Genomic DNA, 19,082 nt, shown 5'->3' on the forward strand with positions numbered 1-19,082 from the left:
AATACATTTCATCTGTGAGCAACAACTGGGCAACACCCTCTGGCAATCAAGGACCACACACTGCTCTGTTTATAACATTTCTTACATTGTAGTGCTCCTGACTTGGGGCCATTGTACATCAAGGAATTGATGTACGTAACAGTTCCCTTGAAGTTCCCACAGAAGGCTGCTCTCTGCTCTATGTTCAGCATGGTTTTCAGGAATGTGTCATGCTGCACAAAGCCCTTTGGACAAAGGACAGACTCATCCACCTCATTGTAACAGAGGAGTCTGTAGGCAGCTCCAATTCAGAACTGGTGATTACACCACCAGCATGGCTTTCCTTTATCTAAAAGAGTAGCAAAAATTTCTCATGAGTGGAGAAATCCATCCACAGATTGATCTGATGCTGCACGAACAAACAGTTCCCAGCATCTGAAGGGAGTAAGATTTATTTGCTACCTATATTCCTCCTCTTCCTTTGCTTTATAAAAGCAGGTATTTCATTCAGCTGTTTGTTGTCAGGCTTTTTTTGCTGAGACCCAGAAAGAACCTGGCACTTCCCTCGCTTACTTTCTTCCAGTACAGAAAACACACACACACAGAGAATTCTCTTTTCATTTCAAGACCCATCACTTCTGACTACAGAAGGAGAGGCCTTTGCTTTTTTCTTGCAATTACTATTCACATCTTTTCTGTCCTGGAAGGATTCTTTCTCCAGGCCCACTAATACTATCATATTGGAACACCGCAAAAAGAAATAAAAGGGTTTTTTTTCCTCTGCTAAGAGTTATAAATCTGTGGTTAAATATCAGGTCTATCAGGAATCCAATAATTCTATAGCAGTAATCTTCCAAGAGCCTTTACATTTGTACCAATGAATCCATGCACAGTATGTTGGTTTTGCAGCTGGAAGCATCCATACTGATCAACTTGAAAAAATTAATCCAATTTTAAAGCCACCACAGCTATTCCTTCCTAAATGTCACAAATCACTTAGGAGTCCCTTAAGTCTTTAGCTCCTGTTTCAGCTTTCACTTCTAACTCCAAAAGCAGATATATTTAGCAATAAACTTTAAGCATTTTTGTCTGTCACCCAAATTTCAAAGTATCACCAAGAAAATATAGGACCATTGGCTACACTTATAAATACATTTTATTTGAATGAACAGCATACAGCTTTCTACACTAAAAACCAACAGCAATAAGACTTTTTATTTCAGATAGTAACTTATCTACCGAAGTTTTTGATTTTGGGAAATTTGAATTTCCTATATTTTTGACCCTTAAAAAAAAAAACCTAATAAAATCAATAATGAAATGGAGGCACAGCAAAATAGACTACCACTTCAATTAAACTCAGTTGAAGGTCTTAACTAGCAAGTTAACATCTGGACATTCTAATTTACTGTACTGACAAGAGAATACTATTTTGCTCAGGAAATAATTGCAGGCTAATAGAATAAACAGACTTCACACCTTTAGGCTTCTTTTATTATAATGATGTTTTCGTAGGGAAATATTAAATTTCTCTCTGACCTATTTGTACAAAAAATTTCATCAGTAATCTCTGTTCTTTGGATAGATTTCAATGCCTGATGAGGTCTGATAAGAAAATGCTTAATTTTTTTTGCAAACTCTATACTTTGGATGTTACCTTCAGTTTATAATATATGCAGATAATCTACAATGGCAAAGAGCAAATAATCGGGTTTCCATGGGGAGTTTTGCATGAGAGAAATACCAGTGATCTAGAAAGCCATTTTAAATTAACTGTTTATACCAAAGTTTCAATTTTAAATCTTTTTTTTTTTTTTAATTTGCATTAGTAAGATATTATCTACTCTGTGTGCAAAATAAATTTGCTATTCATCAGTGGGCTTGATGTATTGCATCTTATTCCTCATTTTGGAATCTACATGTTGAAGTGATTTAAATGTGACATTAAATAGGCACTCAGAGAGAAACTTGTGCCCCATGTATTAATTTGAGGAACTAGCCCAGGACTTGGCATTACTGGGGTTGATGTTTGGACTGGATGATCTTTGAGGTCTTTTCCAACCAAATGATTCTATGATCCACTGTAGTGCAGGGAGAAAATATTAGAATATACATTATTGGAGGATAATGATAAGGATAATCCTTTACTGATGAGATAAATGACCACACCATTTGGAGACCACTAGTCTAGACCAGTGTTTGTTTTTTTCTTTGACTAGTCTGCCAGAAGGGTGGGGCACTCTCTAAGTGCTCAGACAAGAGTTTCACTAGGAACAATGGCACTGTATTATGAATTTCACATTTGTAACTTGACATGCTGTGTTATGGGTGGAGGCTTGGGACAAATCTACCACAGCTTGTTAGCACACAACAGCACTTTCAGTACCTCTCTGATTAACAGACTTTGGCTCATGTTGCAGAGTAGCCTTTGATCATATGAACTGGAATCCTTTCAGATAAAACTTATTTGGAAGATAGACTTCAGCAGCTTGTGTAACCCACTCCAGCTGTTAACAGGCACACAGAGTAATACTAGAAGTACTTTGAAATAAAACATATCAAAGAACACACGATGAATGCTGGATCTCCAGCACCACATGCTTTACTTTATAGATAGATGCATTTTACTGGTTTGTGCGACTTGGTAACATAAACATGACTCAAGATAGATGTTCAATTGTTAGCACCAAGGACAGGGTGGCTAGGGCTAAGGCAGGCATTTTCAAATTTGTCTCTACACACTTGGCTCTGATTTTATTTTGCTGGAAGACATCCATGCCTTTAGGACATCAGTTAAGCAAACATTCCAGCTCTGTGCAGTATCAGAATGAGAAGAACCACTCACCCAACATACTCAATAAAACATAAAATTCATTTATAATTTTTCATTTTATCTCAGTGCTCAGATACAGCTCATCAGCACAAAATCTCATCTACACCAATCTTGTTCAACTGATAAAAGAAAGTATTTGAGCAAATAAAATGCCTCTAGCCACAGTTCAACATGTCAATACTTTTATACCATTCCCTTATGATGACTCCTTGAGGAAAAGTTTTGGGTGGTTTTCTGTTAAAAACATTTCATGTTTCATATTCTGTTTTAGACAGTGAACCTTATATATGACAGGGTCATTAATAGGAATAGGGCACCACAAAAAACCTAATTAACTATTAGAGAAGTTGAATGAGATGCAATCACAGTGAAGTACTAAGCATCACTCTACTCATACAGTTTACAAGCTTGCATATCACAGGGAGGCTTGTGTAGTTTTTGGTGCCTTCCTACTGTAGTTTCCAATCAAGTATTAAAACACAACCTTAAAAATCATCTAAAAACATACTATGAAAGCTACACTATTCTAGCAGAATTATCTGCAGTCTGCCAGTTGCAAATGTTTTTCAGAAAGACATGGTGTATTAAACTGACTTCTGATAGAGGAATGACTGCTGTGCTGTGCATGTTCTTTCTTTTTTTCATTACAATCGGTGCATATTCAACCAAGACAAAACAGATAATCAAAACTTTGCCACCTGCTTTCAGGCACTCTTTAAATTTGCATAAATTATGAATGAGAGTTTATTTTAGAAGTGCAGTATAAATAAGGAAGAATGTTTATCCCAGTCTCTTTATCTGTTCCTCACACAAAAGTGCTTCTATAAATTAGATTATTTTTATAATCTGACTCTAAATCTTTTTCAGTGCTACTTTGCCCCTTTTATGATTAGGGGAGCAGCCCTTCACATGCCATTGTACATGGTGTGGCACCAGAGGCTCTCACCCAAGAGAAAAGGTTCAGTACTCTGCTCTTGGTTCCTTTCTCCTCAGTCCACCCCTGTGGCTCCCATGTCCACCCTTCAGTTGCTCTTGAACACTGAGCTAATAGTAACCACCTCAGCACACTGCCCAGCCCTCCTCTTGGATCATAGTAGTCTAATTAGAGACTTCTATTTTACATGCAAATTGGAATTGGGGATTTTTTCACATCTCTTATACACATCATTTAACATTAATCTCTGCTGAATTTCATCAGATGGTTTGTCACCCAACTACTCAGTATTTTAATGTCCTTATTTGCAGTAATATTTCATTTCTCTACAAACAATAATTTTCATAATTTGCTAAGACATAAACTGTAAATAGCTGTATAACCCAGGGTTATTTAAAAAACAAATAAAACCACAAAACAAAAACCACCAAAAAACCCAAATAACATTCCTGATCACTTTTTCCCTTTATACAAAGAATCAGCATATAGAACCTGTAGGTTTGGGGTTTTTTTAAAAAAAGCAAACAAAAAACCCCTGATGGCCTTTTTTCTTATATATACAGGTCCAGCATTCGCCTACTGTGACAATCATAAAATGATATTTCAGAAATAAATTTACCAGAAGAAATGGACATCATATTGATCTCCCTCAAACTCAGTCAAGTCCTTAATTACTTATGAAATTATCAGTTTTGACAGGATAGCATCAAATCTCCTTCACAGATCTCAAATAAGAATCATCAGAATACATTCTTACAGGGTAAATAAAACCCACCAAAACTCAATGTAACAGGTCACATGGAAAATAATTAGAGCTTTTATATAAACTTGATTTACTTATACACTTGCCAAAAGCTATTTGCTGCTTAATGAAGCTGAGCATGTTTTCTCCTCTCATTCACGCTAAGTGACATCCCATTTAAGAAATTACTTTTCCAGTGAGAACTGAAGGCACTGAAAACATTGCCCAGTATAAGGGGTGAGATGAAAAGTACAAGAGACTGTGTTAGAGCTGGTCAGAAGATGCCCTAGGAATCAACTAGGTTTCAGGTGATGGCTGGTACAAAGATATGTATTTAGCAAAAATGGAAAATGACGGAAAGCCAGGAGGAATTTAGACAAAATTGGTTACTACAGCCACAGAGAGAGGCAGAGATACTTTTTATGCTGGAAAACAAGAGATTTCAAATCCTATTTCTAACATATTTAATTAAGAAAGACTGAATAGAAGGTCTGTGGTATTGAAAGATTTGATACACATTAATGTCCCCTCTTAAGGGCAACAGCTTAAATGCTGAGCAACCAGAAATGCTTAAAGGATGAACATATACTGGCTTGTCTTGTAAATTAATTTTCAGCTATTTTTGTTCTCTCTTGTTGCAGGAGAACTACAGAAATATTTTGTTTGCTTTAGAAAGCAAATAATAAAACGACTAAAATGATTTTGTCTTGTTAGCATTGTATTTCAACTTACATGGATGCACAGTCTTCCTGCCCTTCCCTTCCCCATGTAGCAATTTTCCATGATCTGCAAATCACAGGCTAAACTTCTGCATGTTTGTAAGACTAAATTGCACAATACAACATAAAATGCATTTGCTTAAAACCTACTCACATCAGGGAACAGGAATTTATAACAATGCTTCAGCATTTTCTAGATTCAAGACAGCCTGGAAGAGCAAGGTAACTTGGTGAGGTGGTCTCCTCTGCCATTTCTAGACATGAAGTCTCTGAAGCCACAAAGCCTATGAAACATAAGATGGAAGACAGCAGGAAAACAAAAAGTGACAATTGCTATTTTCATGGGGAAAGTTAGTGAGTATACTCTTTCATCCAGAGTGTCTGGGCAGTTGATGCCCTTGCCAGGAAAGCAGAGGAATACACTTTTGGTACATTCAGCAGTCCTAAATCAGAGTTTGATAGACACTTCAGCCGTCTCTCATTTTACATTCTTTTTGTAAAGGTGTTTTTTTGGTTGAGAGTCTGATTGCAGTGAGCATCCATCATCCATGGAAGATGAGAGAAACAGATGAAAAGCCCTTCAGTGAGTACTCCCCAGGGAGTTTCTATACAGCAACTCGAGACAGCAAGTTACAGCATGGAGAACAGTCTTGTCCTCCAAGCAAAAACAGTCTCAAACCTATCAGAGCAGAAACAATCCAAAAGTCAAAACTGATTCGCAACTACTAATGGCTTCATAGGTGGGGGAAAAAAAATCCCACAATAGAAAAGGCATTCTTACGAAACACTCATTTCTCTGGTGTGAGACCCTGACTGGACTATTCAGGCTTGCACAGCCATGCTTGGCACCAAAAGCCTGGAGTCAGAGCCCAATGTAATACAGACTGCACTTTCCAGAAAAAGGGGTAAAATCAGTTTTAGAAGAAACAAAACTTAGATCAGCAAAGGACTCATGAGAAGAAAAAAATTACATAATACAACAGATAATGAAATACCCATCAATTAGGAGCAATATAATATCATACAATATAATATAAACAATCAACTGCTAACAAGAACTACAAGACAGAAGTACAAATGCATGGCCAAGAGTACATTATCAATACTGCAGGGGTTGCAAATCTCTAGCTTGTAGCACAAATGCATAAATGTGGATGAAAAATTAAAGAAAGGTTATTTTTTGTTTCATATGAAATTTTTGACAATTTTGTCACTAAATCCCACACACAAAACTTTAGCTTTGTCTAGCATGGAAATAGCATCTGTAACAACAGATCAATTATTAAGGGTTAATACAGCAAATAAAAACTCGGAGTTTTCTGTCATCTAAACAATGGTACATGTTTCTTGAAAAAGAACATTAGTCAGTGACTGACTCTGCTAATTCAGGATTAAGAAATTAAGTCAGGAAGAAATCTGGGTGTATATCAGGTGAACTTTGATTACAGGGAAATATGATGAGACAAAGTCTCATCTAGCTTAACACATCCCACTTCTCAATTGTACTAATTGGATTCATGTCCATAAGAAAGTCTCCTTCATGAAAATCCAAGAAGTAAGTAGGAAAACCAAACCTGCAAGTTCATCAGGGATTTCATACACTAAGTTGACATCTCAGTTGTCAATTTTTGTTACTGGTTAGGACACTTGCAAAAGGTTTTAGAAACTTTCTTTACCTGGATACAGGAGTACAATGAAACTGTCTACTGTATGGTCATACTTTGAGTCCATGTTAAGAGAGTTAAAAACAAGTTCTCAGTTTTAGCCAACACACACAACTAGCAATCTAATGGAATGACATGTGACAGAACTGCCACATATGCCCACTAAATCTTTCAAAACTTGTATCTGTGAGCTTTGCAGTCTATGGAGATGCTACCTGTTAATATGCACTAGACATTCATTGGATAATACTCTTGTATGTCATGCTTAGTAAGAGTCCTTGTGCTGTGAGTTAGTAATTATAATTTGAGATGTAGAAGAAGGAAAACATGGGCATAAAAACTGAGAACCAGAATTGTCATTCCTGCAAGGTAAATAGCAAAGTTTCTTGGTGCTTTAGGATTTGTGGGAGCACACACTTGAAACAGCTTGAGCCTTATTCTGAGTGGGCAAACCTTTTCATTTGTGCTGGATCCAAACAGATAAAGGAGCAATAATCTCAAGTATTATCATCAAATTCTGATAACTCCCATCATAAACCTTGGGGAAACTTTTTGTGAAGATCCTTGGCCAGTGCTGATCACTTGCAGGTGAACATCCATACAGTGATGAAGTAAACCATAAACTCCTGTGCAAAACAAAGATGACAGAACCTCCTTGTTCATGTAAAGCAAGGTTGATTCTGCAGAAGATGCAAGATATTTAAATACTGTCCCGCTCTCTGGTATGGAGACACAAAACCAGTTTTGTGACATCTAAGTATTTTCAGCCACAACCCTGTTCTTGTGGACTATCCACCACAGTAGTTATAAGCACCTTTCTTTTGTTGTTTTTTTAAAATATGAGACTACAAACTGGCACTTGCTGACAAATTGTTACTTATTTTTACCGCATGTTGATAAATACGAAAATGCTTTGAACGATCAAGGCCAGCATCTCTTGGCTGCTCACAAAGTTTGCAATGAGTTTCACCAGCTACTCTTACCAGCAGACAAAAAGGATTCTGAGATACAGCATTATGTAGGTATATGACACCACAAAGTCAGCAAACCAAATGATTTCCAAGAAAGTCTTGGAATAGACTGATTTTAATTGTAGTGATATCAAAGTAAAATATTTTTGATGGCAGGGAGTTCAGCTTTTCTCTCAAATACATCTTGCTGACACTGAAATCAACTTCCTTTGTGCCTAAGGTGTTCTTAAAAATGACTGAGTGGAAAAGTTAAAATCTTTTGATTTCCTAAGTCATCTAGGGCAACTGACCTCTTCAGGAGACACAGTGCTCACCATTTTCTTTCTGGCTACTTCACTCTCCCTCAGTTTTTATAATTTTCTACTCTTGGATCATTTTCACTGGAGTCTACTTTCTCAAAGACTGAAGGCAATCTGAGAAGAATGTGTTTCAGCTGTGGATAAAATTTTTCATATATTAAGTTAATACATACTCCTAAAGAAAAAAAGAGAGCTATTCTACCATTATTCAGGGGGAAATGTCTGTAGTCTTAAATGCAACCTTTAATATTTTTGCATATATTTTCATTTGAAGAGCATCTAAAGAAGAATTATAAACGCTCCTTGAGGAGCATAAAGTGTGTCTCTGTTAAAGGGTGGTTTACAGAATTTAAAAACCTCTCCTATTTTGCTCCAGAACTGCTTTACATCTAAATTTACAACCAGCATAACAAAATATTTCTAACAAGATTTTTTAAAACTAACTACCACAGGAGGCAACCACTTAACTTCACTCTCTACACTGGAATATCTGTCTCATGCCACAAATATTATTGGAATGAAATGTTCTGGCAATGTCTTTCTTATGCATATTACTTTCATGAATTAAGGACCTGCCACAAAATCAATTTCTGGTCTTGAGATGAGATGCATGCATATGTCCATATGAAAAGTATATATGAAAGCACATAAAAAACCCAACACTTTCCCTAATCTGTAATAGTCATAAATTTATCTTAATTCTTGAGACAACCTCCATTTTGTTCATCCAAACCAGCGTTGCCTGATAGGCTTTCCAAGCCCTATGTACATGAAATCATTTGGCTTGGAAGAACTCTCCTTTAGGCCCATACTATTACAGTGGGCTGGGAACAAGGCTGAAATCTGGCAATGCTTTTTAGGTAGTATGAAAAGCTTCTTGCTTACAGGATGAATATTCTGATAAGAATAGAAGTCTAGAGAAAGTTGAAACAATGACACTTCCTCAAAGTGCTACAGTTTCTATATTTACTGTTTATCAGATCTGGAAGTATTTTAAAACCAGCAGGTACTGAAAATGAAGTGACATTGCTTTAACTGGTGTAGAGGAATGACAGGAATGCAGATGATAGTACACATCCATTTATGCATTCTCTGAAAGCTTCTTTTATTGAAGAAGATCATGTGATATAAGACATATTTACCTTCCAGAACAGTTTTACGAGGGGAAACCTGTGATGGCATCTAGGTAAGGCTACCTGTTGAGTGTTCTCATTTTGGGAACCTCATCTCCTACGACAAAAATCCAGGGAAGGTAGGTTTCATGGCACTTCATTTCAGACTGATACAGATGCTGTGGAACTGTAGTGGTGATTGATTCCACACAATCCTTCCTGACCTTGGTGTGGTGCATAAGACTAATTAGGGTACACATTATCACTTCTGCCCTAAGCACTCCTCATTCATATGCCTACAATGGTGCTCTACCTAAGGTGTAACTACAAGAATTAATAAAATCAATATATTGGTTTTCCTCATAAGTTATTCTGAGCTGCAAAAGAGCTTAATTTACCACCTTTTGTAGAATACAGGTAAATGCTACAAGACTTATTTATTTGTCATAGTAATTATTGCACTGTCTGATGAAGTATCTCCTTTGCCATTTATGAAAGCAGTTTACTTTTAAGGACTATCAGAAAACATGAAAACACAACTCGCATAAATATATTCAACAATCAGTAAAGTTAAATCAGATTTTAAAAGTGAAGCCATTATTTTTGCATGTTTAATCAAATTAGCCGCCTTAATATTTCATGTTTAAATAGGGGAGAGAGAGTTGTAAGGCAAAAATTGCTGAATTAAGGTGCATAGAACAAGATTCTATCCACTCTAGAAGCAATACTCCAGTAAGCTAATTTGCCTTCTATTTACTCCTCTCTCCTTTTTCTACTCCAATTAGATTGGAGATCCTTCCAGATGTTAAAACAACCTCCTACATTTCATCCAAGGACACTCCATCTCACTGTTTACCAGCTGCCATTCAGAATATGTATGTACAAAATAACACTTTTTGATATCCAATATGTATTTGTCTGTCTTGTCATCTTCCAGCAGTGCCTTGTTTAATATAAATAACATGTATTGCAGCTTGAAAAATTCAATCATTTAGGGTGTGAGAAGTGGCCAGACTTCCAATACACCTAAAAACTCCATTACCTGAACAAGACAGGACAGCTACCAGAGATAAGTAAAGGAAGGGATTTTTCCCAAACACTTGAAATAGCTCTGACTTCAAACAATAAAGTCTTCTGCCACACTTAGATCTTGGCACAACAGAGTCTAATGAGTTACCCATCCTTTGATGTGTCCTAGGATCTCAAGCACTGAAACACCAGCTAAATAAGAAAAAGATGAACATTCAGAACTGTTCTCCCAAGAAGGTGACAAATTCCTGTGACTACTAATCTTGCAGTAAGTTTCTAAAATCAAAATTATTTCTTATCTCCCAACATTCCATTTTTCTTTGTTCACTGAACTCAGTTTAGCACGATGAAGCTAGAAATACCAGCTTTCTTCACTTTTAATGTTAACAAAATATCTGTGGTATTGGTTTTCTTATATTAAAAAGATTGTGGTTTAGGGTTTTTGTAATTTTTTAAAATAGTTTTGGAGCAGTTCTCTGAGCATCATGAAAATACCACTATTAAATTCTGAAAGCCTTCTTTGTTTCTATTATTCTGAGACCAAAGTCTGAATACTGGATCTATTCAGTAATAAATCAGGATAAAATTCAGGACAGAGTAGTCCATTAATCTTAGATGACAAAAATAAATTTTGATCATGATGGTGTGATAACTTTGACTGATGCAGATATAGGCAGTCACTGTGCAGTGACTTGCTTGCAGTGGGTTTGATACTAACTGAAGAGGAATAAATTCTCACCATTTGCACACTGCAAAGTCATGTCTACATCAGATATTATACAGTCATTTCCCTTCACAAGATTTTAGAACTATTCTTAATTCTCTTTGCATGGCTGAAAATGAGTATGTAAAACAGCACAGCAGGTTAAGCAATCACAGTGAGCAAGCTACATGTCAGACTGACCTACTAACAATCAAATAAAGAATCAGCTACACAAACTGTGCCATCAGATCCAGGCCAAACCTCCCCCAGAACCCATCTTTCACTCCACTGAAAAACAAAACTGACACAATTTGCTAAAATAAGTTTCAGTGGTGGACTTGGCTAAAGTGAGTTTTATTACAATGCACATTACTTTGAATGAAACTTCAGTATTTATTGTTACCACTATTCAAAATCTAAGAGCTTATAATGACATTTTACATCATACTATCCCCTTCTTTAGACAGACAATACTGAAAAATATGGATGTGCTTTTGATCTCAAAAGCAGAAGGACACTGTATGTATTTTTTGTTATGAAAATATAACTCAGCATTCATCATAGTACTCCATGTGTCTTCAGGTAGCAAAACAGAAATAGGTATCAATAAGTAAATCTGGCATCAAACAAATCCTACTGAAGTCAGCTTAAACTGAAGGCAAACTGTATTTGCAAAAGTAACTAAAATTCTATTTTAAATGCATAAATAATTTTACTTGAGACACTTTCCTCTCTCCCCTATGATATACTTCAAAGCAAGAAATAACATGGCTTTTTAATGTAACATTTCTGTAATTTTCCAAACAAAGAAATTCAGTGTTGAAAAGCAGTAATACTGTACCTTGATTTCTTCTATTTCGTCTGGCACTATCTTGTATGCAGATATAGTCCCACCCAACCTGAAATCAGAAGAAAGATGTTCTCAAAAACAGTAACAGAAAATACAGTATGTTAATAGTCTCATTACTTGTTCCAAAACACAATATGCCTTCTACCAGTTTAGAGGTAAAACCCACTAAAGTCCCAAATCAAAAGCAATGAACAATCTTACATGACTAACATAAGTACTAGAAACAAAGTGTCCATCACCTTAACCATTAAGTCAGCCAAGCAGAATTGCCATCATCAGGATGGTATTTTTTATATTAATGGCAATCAATCATATTCTATGATTTCCTTTTGAATATCTAAGGCAAATGGATGGGTTTAAATATTTGAAGCCTCATGTGCTTTGTGCTGAGCATTTCACTATGCTGCTACACAGTCTGAAATGCATCCAAATACAATTCTATAAATTAAAATTTTGAAATTAAATGTGCATGTACAGACATCACAAATCACACAAACTGTATGGTCTCCATGTTTGAAAAATCTCTGTGGTTAATGATTGGTAATAAAACGTGGGTGATAGGCAATAGCTGGCACTGACACACTAAAAATAGAGGGATTTGTTCTTCACGGAACTCACTGAAATTACTTTTTTAAATCCTACAAAAATCCTGGTAAAAATAGTTTACATACTGAAGATGCATGAATAGCATGCACTATAAATGGTGGTTAATATTACATTTTCCCCAGAGACATACAGACATGGCTGCTTTTATTTCATGAAGAAGTTTCATTGATAGTGACAATTCAGACCTAAAAATATAAGTGCACTAATGACCTCCTGCTGCCTCTACACAGCAATAGTATTTATTTTCTGGATCCTACAAAAATGGAAGTCACATAAGAAACTATTTTTGTAAACCAGTAGATACCTATCAAATGTGCATTTGAATTATCTCCCTATTATTGGGATTTTTCTTTCCAATTGTCAGCATTTCTACGCAGACGTATTTTCTCATATCTTGAAATTATTATAAACATTGTTTAGTCAAGTGAAAAATGGAAGAAGAAAATAACGCAGAAAATACATTAAAATTTTCCAGGTAAGTTCTGCCTTTCCATATCTCTCCTGTAAATGAACTGTTAGAAGGTTTTACACAGAGGATGAAGTCTGAATCAGAGAAATCTGAAGTCCATCACTGCTCCAGATAACATCAGCAATGACTTCTGAGGTAGAGACAGGGCTCAGATAATACAGCATCCAAATTCATCATGGACAGAGACTGCAGCAGTTGCTCTCTCCCATTTTCTCTGAAATTTCCATTGCTGCCATTCATTAAGTCAGCTAAAAGCTGTAGAGAACTGAAACTTTTTTTTACTAGTGCAAGTACAAACGAGCTTTTATTTTTCATTACTTTTCTTCAACTGGTGTTTCTAGGAATAGGTACCAAAAAATGGCTTTAGCATCATGACAAAGGATCACTTCCTCAAACCATGATGAGCAATGGCTCAGATGCCACATTAACGTTGCACCTGACCAGTCCTATGGCCACTGCAATAAGGCCTGCAAGAAAGAAACTTTTATGTACTTCTTTGAGATCAGTTCCTGCCTGCCCTTTGGATTACCTCCAAAATCGTTGTCTTTCTACCCTCTAGCAGAAGGAGAATACAGAACCTCTGCTGCCAGCAGTCCAGCCACATGGAATGCCACCTGGAAGATTTCTTTATTGGCCACACTTGGCACAACTATTAAGCACTTTCTTGGAATGTCAGAAGAAAAATTAAAATAATTGACTCAGTAAACTCATCTGACTTGCTTACACCATTAATTTGCATTGCTACACAAATAGTTCTGCAAAGCTTTGTGTTAAGAGTTTAACACACTCTGAATCTGCCAAGTTGCAGCTCAAATGGTACCACTCTTAAAAAGTAAAACGTCAGCTACCACATTTCCATATTTTTGAGAGACATATTAAAAATTATGTCACTGATTAAATAAACAATTTTGCACTGATAGCTCCAACTCACATATCTCTTAATCCGTTTACAATCCTACACTGACATCTTTATCTTAGAAATCCAGTCTACAAACATAAACAATAACAAATTTGAAGCTAGAAGAGAATCAGAGAACATTAACACACAATTTTATCAATGTCTCAGATTCGAAATGAAGTTTTTAAGGAAGTTTATACTTTCTTCATTTCAGAATGTCAGATTTCAATCTTATAACCTCTGAAAGATCCACCACATCAGATCATAATATCAGATTTAATTGGTGAAGGTCATAAAAAAGACATTTGACTTTATATATAAGATTTGGCCGTGAGTTTCACAGAAGTTTAAAGGCATCACACACACTGGGAGGATGTAGTTAACACAGCCACATCACTATTACAAATCTCCTACAGTCAGTTAAGCCTGAAGTGTAAGGGACTGGACAAAATCACACACATAAGTAACAGGAAAAAAACCCATTGTGATGATTGCTAAGAAACACCAGCAAAATCAAGCAAATTGAAAATCAATGCAATAATGGATATGTCCAACTTGAGGAAAACTTTATATTTCAAGTGTTCCTCTGAATTACACTTAAGTGTAACCATCAACTGTGGCTTGTCTGGAAGCTGGCTTGCCATTGTGCAATTCCTTGATTTGATTATGGACATCTGAAAGAATGGAGACCAGACAATTATACACAGGAGATTTCAGCTATAGGATAATACACAGGCTATAACAGGGGCTTGCACACGGTGAATTTTTTCACTTAGTTGTGAAAAATCTGTCTCTGTAGGTTGTTTTATTTTTAGAATATTTTACAGCACCATTCTTAATCACAATGTTTCAAGAAGTAACTGCAATCAAAGGAGCAAAGAACCAGCTAACCTGAGTATACATTAACTACAATGGGCTTTGTATGCTAAAATATAATGCAGCAAAGAATATGGTAGAAGGCCAGAATTCAGGTCACTAGGGGCACAAATTTTGTGTGGAATCATTCATCATCTTTCACATATTTTACTTTTTTTACAGATTTTATTATACTGCTCTCCATTTGAATGACAACATCCATCATGCTCCAGTAGAAATGGCATTTTCTCCCTGATAATACACACCTACCCAAGAGCAAAGCTAAATACACAGCCAGCTACTTCCAGTACACTGAAATGGTGGTCCCAAACTTCATCCAGAAAACCTAATGTGCAAAGTCTTTCTCTCCCAAACTGCAGTATTTTCACACTATAGCAAGCCACATTATAGAACAGTGAAATTATTTTAAATACTAGTTACCTTTAATGTTTGACTTGTATATGCAAGAGATAATCTCAAACATACTAGAATTTATACTCAAATTTTGATAGAAACTAGTCTTATCAGCTCTGTATCATACCTTGAATGTAATACAGACAGCCCAATTCTCTAATCTCTTTTGCAAAAGAGAAATGAAATTATTCTTAGATGTAAAAATAAGAGTTGACACAATAATAATGAAAAACCACATCTTACACTGGGCTAAACTGGTGAAGGCCTTTGAGGCAAGGATCAGAAAAGATAAGATAGAAATTCCAGAAAAACAATCATGAAATAATAAATATAATTATTTTAACAAAGATTTAAAAACTAAGAAAAATGTAGCATCTTTTCTATCTTTTCAGACTGGGTTCACAAAAGTCCACAAAAAGGATTCAGGAGAACAACAAGGTTTCTATAGCAACCTAAAAAATTAGCAAAATACAGGAAATAAACTGAACTAAGGCCAACACAGTTGTATTGGAACAGATGGATGCTTTACTATTTCACAAATTAAAGCAGAACATCATGGAAAAGAAAAAACTATATCCAAGTTAAGGAAAGTTGAAAACCAAGAAGAACTGTGCTCAAATGAAGGCAAGAAACAATGAACCACAGCTCAATGAAAAATAAGCTCATGACAAAACTAAAAGAGAAATAAATTACTCTGTTACATTATTTTAACAAGCTGACCTATTTGCTATTTGTGTTACTTCCCAAATAGTGCAAGTTGGACTTGTGGCTGATTTTCCCCTGTGCCACTCTCTATACCCCCATGTTGGGAAGGACTCACTGGAGTATTATTGCACAGCCCATTTTGTGCAAGACACTCGTGTGCTTGGACTGAATCCAGACAGGTCAGCTTTTATAATTTGAATTCTGACCAAAGATATGAACACAATCTTTATATACAGCTCTATGTTAAGAGACTGCCATGAGAAGCTGAGCTATTGATTCATCTGTTAACTTAATAAATGAGTCATACCAAAGGCAATGAAGTAAATTTTCTAAAAATAGCTTGTAGCCAGCTTGGCTGCTGTCATCTGCTGAATTTCTCCAATGCCACTTTAATTAACATTAATCTTTCTTCAGATAGATCACTGTCTAAACAATATCAAGTTGTCACTAAGCCTCTCAAAGAAACTCTCCTTCATCTTTTAATGAAAGCAAAACTTAAAAATCCCCCACTTGGCATTTTTTGTCCAGATCCTTCTCACAAATATATTTGTTACCTGCCATCACAATATTCTGTCTTTTGACTGATTTATAAACTAAGCAGATTATTTAAGAGAGTTCTTGGGAGCAGATCAAATGACTGGGAGCCAGACTGGCTATTTCTAATTCTATAGGCATGCTCATTTTATCACAGGCTACTGAACAAATACTTCTACAATACTTCTGCCAGAGCAAACTGACCAAGCCAGCATTCTTAGCCTATTTGTCTGGACTACCTTGATGCTGACCCTCATGATATCAACAAATCAACTGGCCTTGGATCCTCACATCCTCACAAGTATTCCAAGGAAAGAGGTAGCAGGATTTGAAAGCACTTGAAAGCTTTATTTCTCTCCACTACCTGTAAGATGCATTAAAAGCAGACAGAGCTCCTTTAATTGATAGCTAGTTTCCACTGACCTTTGAGAAATTGTTGAAGCACCCTGAGGGAGGTAGTAAGAAGGCTGCTATTCTGGGCTCCCTTCCTACACAGCAGAACACTGGCAGCGACAGCAAGCTGGGCTGCAGCTCCTATCACTGGCTGAACGCCAGCACTGAACCCTGCAAAACAGCTCCCAAAGAGGATCCTGTCACAGCTTCACTTACTCCAAGGTATAAAATTATGTGATGAAGATACAATAAACCTGTAGTGTATCTTTTTTGGGTAGTATTATTATTATTGCTACTATTACTACTGTTATTTTATTGAATTCAGTAATTAGATCCTTGAAAACTTGCTTCCCTCCTCCCCCAGTCTTAGGCTAACTTCAACATGCTGTGTGGAAAAACATCACAGAAATCAAATTATTGCAAGCATGCCCTCTGTCAGTTCATGTCTCTCATGAATAGCTCTGAGATGAAGACATCAAATTTACAGGATTCTCCCTCTGCTTCATTATGTCCCAAAGATTCTTTGCACACACAATAAAAAAGAAGGGGAGGGGATTAACCCCAAAATTTTTATTCCCTACCATATCACTGTTTTAAGGGTAACAAGTATGCCCCATTTTCTGCTGCTTTCAGGCTTTTTTTTTTTTTGCCCAAGAAAAGCAAAAACTACATGAAAACATTATTTTTAAGGAGGAAAGCCATGCTATTTTTCTCTTTCACCATTCAAAGTCAGTTTGTTGTTTTGTTTTCTCTTTTTAAAAATTTTATTATATGCAAAGCAAGACAATCAGAAGATTTTTCAGACACTTCTGGCAGAAAAATATTATCACCTCAACAATCTAATATTAGAAAAAAATAGAACGAGGGTCTTTGTCCTCAACATATATCAGAAACTAGGGATGAGGTCACACGTAGGTCATTTGGCACAGGACCTGGCACAGGAGCAGGAGCCACTCTTCCCTTCCAGCAGAATTAATCTGACTTGATTTTGGGGAAGAAAGCTGCAACTGTTATGAAGTATATGAATCTAAAATCTGGATAGCTCTGTGTAGCTATCCAGACCCACGTGAGTTCAGAGCTGAGTGTAGTTTTCTAAGGGGCAACTTTGGTTTACCTCAGCACATGGGGCACAGCCCTGTATGACAGGCTGGGGTAACACTGCTGCCAGCCTGAGACAAGCTGATAGATGGAGTGACTCCTCTAGAAAATGTTCATCAGTTTGTTACTGCCTAATAAAGACACACAAGGGGAGCAGGAAGGCACCATCACCAAGAAGTTTTGCAGTAGCTTGCAGGCACTGTCAGCCACAACAAACAAATCAGATGACAAGAACACATAGAATTTTAAAATTTTATTTTTTTCAAATCTCAGCATGGTGAGGTGCATTCTCTGCAAGATCAGGAGGAATGCCGAGCTTCCATGAGAAATAAAATTATTTAAGTTTTGATTTTTACTAAATAAATTAATTAATGATTGCTCAAAAGTCCTATCATCAATACTTACATGCTTCGTGGCAAGAATCTGAAGCATGCAAATAGCAAATATTTCAATACTTTTGAAAAAAATGAAATTAAGTGTAAACAATATGGATATTTATATCAAGCTTTTTCTTAGGACTTTAGCATTTAACTGATAAATACTTCATCATTTGTAATAGGCTAATTCTACAGATTATAACAACTGAAATGGTCTGAGAATAAAGTACTGAAGACTTATTCTGCACTTAGGATTTTCATTAGAGATTCAAAATTTTATTTATAATTAAAACTGACTTACAAAATCTTCCCAAATGCCAGCAGAATTTAAAAACACTCTTGCCATGTGGACCAACAGCAGAAGAGCCCACTGCCGTGCAGGATGCATGTGTGTTTATAGAGCAGAGGAATGACTGTACTATGCTCCATCTGATTGGTAATCTAAATATGGAAATCATACATTAAATCAAACAGACAGAAATGTCAGCTAGATTTAAGTAAAAACGTGTTCAGTGACTTTGAAAGTTCCCACTGGGGCATCAGATGCTTGACCAGCCAGCTCATTAAACAACATGAGCAAGATTTGAAATTTCCTGAGAGAAAAAATATGCAGAAGCAGACAAAAATCATTATCACAAAACCAGTAAAACTCTCACCATCTAGACAAAGAAACATATATTTAATATCCATGTTGGGATTTAGTCGGTAGACTGAGGACTTTTAAAACACTATATGAAAAGAAGTATTTACAGTAAGTGCCAAGACAATAATATATGTTGCTCTTACTTTGTCTATAGGAAATACCATTGTAGGGCAATGTATTTGCATTTTTTTTCCAGCAAGTACATACCTAGGAGAGATACAGAGCATTTGCATATATAGTGATGGCAATTGCCTG

The 19,082-nt window shown here is 36.1% G+C and overlaps 1 protein-coding gene across 19 annotated transcripts in view; it reads right to left on the minus strand.

Moving 5' to 3' along the window:
- GPHN (gephyrin) overlaps positions 1–19,082 on the minus strand; it is a 272,258-nt gene that overhangs the window by 144,339 nt on the left and 108,837 nt on the right. For 17 of the 19 annotated variants that reach the window (XM_079309649.1, XM_079309645.1, XM_079309647.1 and 14 more), the window contains exon 3: positions 11,827–11,884. In XM_079309649.1, coding sequence (XP_079165775.1) covers positions 11,827–11,884 — 58 coding nt within the window. Of the gene's footprint in view, positions 1–5,361; positions 5,492–11,826; positions 11,885–19,082 lie in introns of those variants that run through there. The other 2 variants (XM_079309642.1, XM_079309646.1) reach the window with 2 other exon arrangements.

The sequence above is a fragment of the Erithacus rubecula genome, assembly GCF_903797595.1.
Source record: "Erithacus rubecula genome assembly, chromosome: 6".
Classification (NCBI taxonomy): domain Eukaryota; kingdom Metazoa; phylum Chordata; class Aves; order Passeriformes; family Muscicapidae; genus Erithacus; species Erithacus rubecula.